At 32.6% G+C, this 6,788-nt stretch overlaps 2 protein-coding genes across 2 annotated transcripts in view; both read left to right on the top strand.

Moving 5' to 3' along the window:
• The window catches only part of LOC108754698 (larval serum protein 1 beta chain-like), a 4,529-nt gene extending 1,398 nt beyond the window's left edge, over positions 1-3,131 (top strand). The window contains exons 3-6 of the mRNA XM_018497195.1: positions 379-797; positions 1,555-1,874; positions 1,960-2,312; positions 2,463-3,131. Of these exons, the coding sequence (XP_018352697.1) occupies positions 379-797; positions 1,555-1,874; positions 1,960-2,312; positions 2,463-2,872 (1,502 nt within the window). The 3' untranslated portion in view covers positions 2,873-3,131. The remainder of the gene's footprint in view (positions 1-378; positions 798-1,554; positions 1,875-1,959; positions 2,313-2,462) is intronic.
• Positions 3,132-5,322: 2,191 nt separating this feature from the next.
• LOC108754696 (arylphorin subunit alpha-like) overlaps positions 5,323-6,788 on the top strand; it is a 3,487-nt gene continuing 2,021 nt past the window's right edge. Inside the window, exons 1-3 of the mRNA XM_018497194.1 lie at positions 5,323-5,571; positions 5,658-5,991; positions 6,220-6,626. Coding sequence (XP_018352696.1) covers positions 5,323-5,571; positions 5,658-5,991; positions 6,220-6,626 — 990 coding nt within the window. The remainder of the gene's footprint in view (positions 5,572-5,657; positions 5,992-6,219; positions 6,627-6,788) is intronic.

Genomic DNA, 6,788 nt, shown 5'->3' with positions numbered 1-6,788 from the left:
ATCTTTGAAACATCATCATTTTTAATTTTTTGTTAAATGTTCTGACATATTCTACAGATAAAAAATATGAAACGTATATTTCGCGAACAAAATTTGAAATTTTTTTTTGTGAAGTTATTTTTGTAAGTTGCATAAATCCATAAAAAACGTCGCTTATGCGAACATTCAAATTATTATAACGTCGAAAATATTAATCGTACAAAAAAAAATACAAGAAATCAATTTTAAAGATCTTAAATTGTTCTATGTGTAAATTGTCTAATGTCTTTTATTGAGATTAAGTCAAACTAGTTTGCACTAAACAATATATAACAATTAAAAGAAATTAAAGTTATATATTAATATTAAAGTATTAATTTAAATTATTTGGTTCGGCAGGTATGAAGAAAACAATTGGTAATGCAGACTATTATTACGTTCCTTCCAATTACACTAGTTGGCATACGTTTGGAAATGAAATGCCGGAACAACAAAAATTAAGCTACTTCCTTGAGGATGTCGGTTTAAACACATTCTATTTTGCAATGACTCATGATTTTCCAATCTGGATGAACAGCACTCACTATAATATGCCCCAACACATTCGTGGCGAATCGTATATATTCATCCACAGACAAATGCTCAATCGCTACTATTTGGAAAGATTATCCAATGATATGGGTGAGATCACGTACATCGATTTGAACAAGCCTATTGTTCCCGGCTACTATCCAACGATGCAGCATCATAATGGATTGTCGTTCCCACAACGTCACGTTGGTTTCGAGGTTCCTCTTCACGCGCACAAATATGTCCAGGTTGGTAGAGTTTCATTATGAACAGAGTTTCATATGTCCACATACAAATATCATAAGGATAGAAATATTTAGGATTGGAAATATTAATTAAAGGAATATAATATTTTATAAAAATAACGCGTTACTTTATAAAGTATAACTTAATACTCATTATTAATTTTCAAAATAAAGATTCGTTATTTTTTGCAATGTTAAAGTAATTAGATTTAAAAATTACATTTTTAATAATCGATATGAATTCTAACAATCGGTATTAAAACTTAAAAGTCTAAGCTAATCTTTGTAGCAAGCTTTAATTTACATTAAACTTATCTAATAAATCTTCTGTAATTATATATATTAATATTTTTATTTTTTATAATAAATCTTATTTCTAAGATATATATATTATATAATATATTATATAATATATGTAATAGATAAAGATAATAGAAAATTAAAGTAACGAATTCGTTACTGTTACTATAAAAATGTAAACTGTTACCATTACAGACAGAAAAAAATAACAATCGTTACCGAATAAAAGCAATGATAACAATAATGGCATTAAGTAACGCGTTACTTGCCACAACTTTAAAAATATTCAATAGTATTTCTATAAATATTTCCGAGATAAAACGGACGATATATATTTTCGATACTTGTAGACGTCTTAGTGTAGATGTTTAAAACGTTTGATAAGAATGAAAATTAAATATTAAAAAAACATTTTTTACAGTGATTAAAATTCTAATATGTCTGCAATTGTGTCCCATAGGCGATACAAGATGTCCACACTCGCATTTCTGATGCCGTTAACAAAGGCTACGTCGTTGATGTGCATGGCGAACATATCGACATTTACAACATAGATCATGGTTTAAATTATCTTGGTAACGTGATACAGGGCAATGCCGATTCCGTCAATCCTGCGTACTACGGACAGTTGGAACATTTATACAAAAAAGTTCTCGGCATAGGCCCGATTCAGGTCACCAAACACACGACAGTTCCCACTGCTCTCGAACTCTTCCCCACCACCCTAAGGGATCCCGTGTTCTATGGAATCCAAAAGAATATCGCTACTCATTGGATGAGGTGCGACTTAAATTTGCGACTTTGCACAGTTCAATTAATATAGCTTGAAATTATTTATTTAACCGACGTATATTCTCCAACGTAGATATATGGAACGCTTGCCGAGCTACACGCACGAAGAACTCGTTTTCCCGGGTGTTACGATCGAATCCGTCACCGTCGACAAGCTGTTGACTTTCTTCGACCACTTTGAATCAATGCTCAACAACGCCGTATCGGTACGCAGCCACAAGGAGGCTCAATCTTTGTTGATAAAGGCACGTCATTATCGTCTCAATCATAAACCTTTTACCTATCACATCACCGTCAACAGCGACAAAAATGTCAAGGCGGTCGTTCGTGTCTTCCTTGCACCCAAATACGATGTTCACGGCCACGAACTGGATATAAGCGAGAATTATATGAACTTTATGGAGGTGGATCAATGGCACGTTGACCGTTAGTATCTCTTTCAAATATCTCTTTTGCTACGAAATCCTTGATTGATAAAATCTCTTTAATTAACTTTTCTCAGTCAAACGTATAACATTTATTTCAAATAACTTTTTAACTATAGGACCGCTAACTAGTGTCGCTTGATTGTTACAGTGAAACCTGGAACCAACAAGATTGAGCGCAATAGCTACGAATCTGTCTATGTCGTTCCGGATGAGGTGCCAAGCGAGGTTCTGTACAAGAAGGTGATGAAAGCTATCGAGGGTGGCGAGACTTTCACTTACCCAAGTCAGATGTACGGTTTCCCCGATCGTTTAATGCTTCCTAAAGGCAAGAAAGAGGGTATGCCGTTCAAACTCTTCGTGTGCGTGTCATACTTTGATGAGACGAGAGCCATCAAGGTAGATTCTCCCGTTTGGGGTCCAAAAGTGATGGACCATCTACCATTGGGATATCCGTTCGACAGACCGGTTCATGCCTTCAACTTCACCGCACCCAATTTCCACATGAAGGATGTTCTGATTTTCCACAAGCAGGTGGAAGAATTGAATCTTACTCTATAAAAATTCGTCATTGTGCTCCGTTATTGTGTCAAACTTCACGCTTATATACTTCGTTATATGTATATTAATTATTTAACATGTGCAATTGCCGGGATAAGCATTAATTTATTCGCACTGAATAGAAAAGAGACGTATAATATAAATAAGAGAAGTGCAGTAGTGTTTTTCCGTCATCAAGTGTGTAACCATCTGATGCGACATAAATTGCACCCAAAATAAATTTAATAAAAACATCCTTTATCATCTATCTCTCTGCTTTGGCTTTCTCGCTTTCCTACTTCATATTCTGTTGCAGTCGATTCATTATATCAGCCCTTCCATTTTTCTTTATTATTTAAGGAGAAACAATTTCTTCTATTTAATTTTTTTAGTCTATTCGAATAGGAAAGAAAAAAGTTTCGTTTGTATCTATTAATTATTTAATATGTTTATTCAGTATCTATAATAGTTTCTCTCCTCTGTATATGCTCTCTATTTCTACCGAGATACATATAAATAACGAAAATATAACGAGATGTAAAAGAAAAAAGATGGAAGAAGAAGAAATAACAATGAAAAATATAGAAATAAATATTAAATACCGATCATCTTTAGCGCTGAATAATTAAATATTAATATAGTCAAACATGAATTTAATTTGTAAATTTTGATATTTTGCCATGATACATACACGCAACAGCTGTGTTTTAGATGATAAAAGAGAGGATACGTGAATAATTAAGTTTACATTCTAGAAAGATTATATCTGACGTTCGTAAACTAAATAATAATTCTCAAAAGATTCTCGTTTTATGATTTATGATCAGCACTACATAAGCTTGTGCTGTACTGTTTTGTTGTTATGACGGCAGGGATAGCATAAGCATAATCATTTGTCTTTTTGATGGCATTTGATGATTATATTACGCAACAATAAATTAATTTGTAAAATTACAATAAATTTCCATTCGTCAATGAAAGATACGATTTATTATGTAAAAAATTTTAATTTATTCTCGTTTTTTAAATTGAATTTAAACGAACAATAAAAAACTAAGCAAATAATAATTTTGATTTATGTTTAAAATGCGTGATTTCATGCCCGACACATATGATTTATTGTCTTTAAATGCATTAAATTATGTTACCAAACAGAAAAAATTTTTTATTTATTTTATGAAATATGTTATTCTAATGTACTTGATATAATTAATTGAATCTGTAAATGAATAAATAGAATATACATATTTTACATTCTTATTTAGATGCACTTGATTTTTTAACTTTTACTAATAAGTATATTAACTAATTTCCAGCTAATATATTTATTAATGAAATATTTCTACCAGCCCGTTTGTGTGTGTATATATAATAGAAATAAATATAAATTATTTTTTTAATAATTTAATCTTACATATAAAAAAAAGGATATGTTTTATAAACTGTTCAATCTAAAAGTTGCTAAGCATTTTTTTATTAATAAAATGTATCTTCTTAAAATGTATCGTCTTATGTCAAGGTAAAAATGACAGATTTCAGAAAATATAATATTTTTAAAAAGAATTTTATTAGATTTATAAAATTATATTACATGACATGTAAACACTGAAACTCAATTAAATCACTATACTACTAATATACATAAGACATTTTTAGAATTTCAATTCAAGTCAAAAGTCAGGAGTGATATAAAAGCACTATGTTATTTTATATCTACTCGCGCGGTTATAATTAATCTCACATTATTCTTTAAGGAAATAATTTTTTGGCTTGCATTTGTTATTGTAAACAAGATCATCTGCATAGAATTTGCGCAAAGTTTGCAATCATGTGTTCGAAGTCATATCTCGCGTGATGACCTTTTGCACGAGAACGAATCTAGCTTTCAACTCGTTTAATGATATTTTAATGGCAATAATTTATTTGGTGTGACACAAGACATATTCAGGGAAATGATTGGTATGAATATATACATGTATATATAATAATATGTACGCGCCCTCGCGTGTGTCATACTTGCTCTTTATCGCTACCTTAAATAATCACATGCTACCGCATGTGTCGAAAATTCAGAAAAAGACTCATATCAAATAGAATTACTGTATCAGATATACAGTTATCAGGATATACAATAGGAAATAATAAAAAATTAAGCAAATGGATTTGTATCTGTTGACAACAATTTAAATAAAGCGGTTAATGATTCGTTGATAAATACAACTAATAAATTAATAAATAGTCTATATTTGCAATTAATCTGCTTGATAATAAAATTAATAAGAATAATATCTAGCATTCGCTTTCCGCAAATAAAATGAGAATAAAGAATTCAATATCGGATCGAACGATTTCAATGTCCACTGCTTAGTGCCCTTATGACCTATCGATTTGATTGCGTGCTCGACGAAGGTGTATAAAAGTACGAGCGCAGCTCGTCGGGCTTGTTCTGTTCAGAATAAATCTCGCCTGCGATGAGTGTCGGAAAAGTTTGGAAAATGAAGTTCCTGGCGGTATTAGCCATCGTCACGACCATCAGCTTCAATCTTGTAGCAGCAGACTACAATACTATTCAAATTGCTGACAAAGATTTCCTTCTTAAGCAGAAAAAAATTTACAATCTTCTATTCTATATCTCGCAACCCTCCCTCTTGAATCCTTCATTGTACGAGGAAGGTCGCTCGTATAATATCGAAGCCAATATAGACTCGTATACTAATACGGTAAATACGAAATAGCTTTTAGATCCATCACGCCTTTTACAAAATATTCATCTGGATCTTTTATATCGTTTTATATCGTTTTACAGACTGCGGTGAAGAACTTCCTCTATCTGTATGAGCATGGTATGCTTCCTCGTGGCGAGCTCAATTCCATGTACTATCCAAAGCTCCGTAAGGAAACGGAGGCGCTATTTCGCCTGCTCTATTATGCCAAAGATTTTGACACCTTTTACAAAACGGCGCTGTGGGCCCGTATTTACATGAACGAGATGCAATTTCGTGAAGCCATGTACACCGCAGTTACACTCCGCAACGATACCAGATTCATTCAGCTGCCGTCTCCTTATGAGATGTGTCCACATCAATTCTTCAACTCCGAAGTGCTAAAGAAAGCACATCACGCGAAACTCTTCGGTGAACGTACGTCTTAATCAAATTTGTCCTTGTTCATCCTTGTCATTACAATCTTATACTCGGAACCCACTAATTTGTTCATAAACTGAAAGAAATGCATGCAACTTTCATAATGTTGTGATATTTTTCTTCGATTGTTGAAATATTATTTTTAATGTAAATTTTATTTATTAAACCTTTAGTGTTATATATAATTAAAGTTTACGCGTTTCGATTGGACCGTTCTCAATGTAGACTCAAAGAATGATGAATATGACACCTACGTCATTCCGGCAAATTACTCCGGATGGTACATATCCCGCGAGTACGGTATGGAGCATAAGATGAATTACTTCACCGAGGACATTGGCTGGAACGCTTTCTACTTTTACTTGCGGCAAGAATATCCGTTTTGGTTGAAGGGCAAGGAATTTGGCTTGGAGGAGAATCGCGGTATAAATTACCTTTACGGACACAAACTGTTACTGTCTCGTTATTATTTGGAGATGTTATCCAACGACATTGGTAAAATCGAAGATTTCGATTGGCACAGCAAGTTTTACGTCGGATACTATCCGACAATGACCTATTCCAATGGATTGCCGATGCCACAGAGACCATACTGGAGCAAGTTCCCTTATTACAAGTACAAATACATAAAGGTGCAATTTAGGCTTAGCCAATTACTATTAACAGAACAAATTTGACTACGCAGTAAAGAAACGTTGTGTATTTGTGTTGAAAACGATCCACTCACGTTCTGTATTAATAGTTTCCGTTGAATTTTTTAACATATTTCACAGTGTTAATTTAACATATCATAT

The sequence above is a fragment of the Trachymyrmex septentrionalis genome, unplaced genomic scaffold, assembly GCF_001594115.1.
Source record: "Trachymyrmex septentrionalis isolate Tsep2-gDNA-1 unplaced genomic scaffold, Tsep1.0 scaffold80, whole genome shotgun sequence".
Lineage (NCBI taxonomy): Eukaryota > Metazoa > Arthropoda > Insecta > Hymenoptera > Formicidae > Trachymyrmex > Trachymyrmex septentrionalis.
This window is presented reverse-complemented; position numbering and strand designations above follow the sequence as displayed.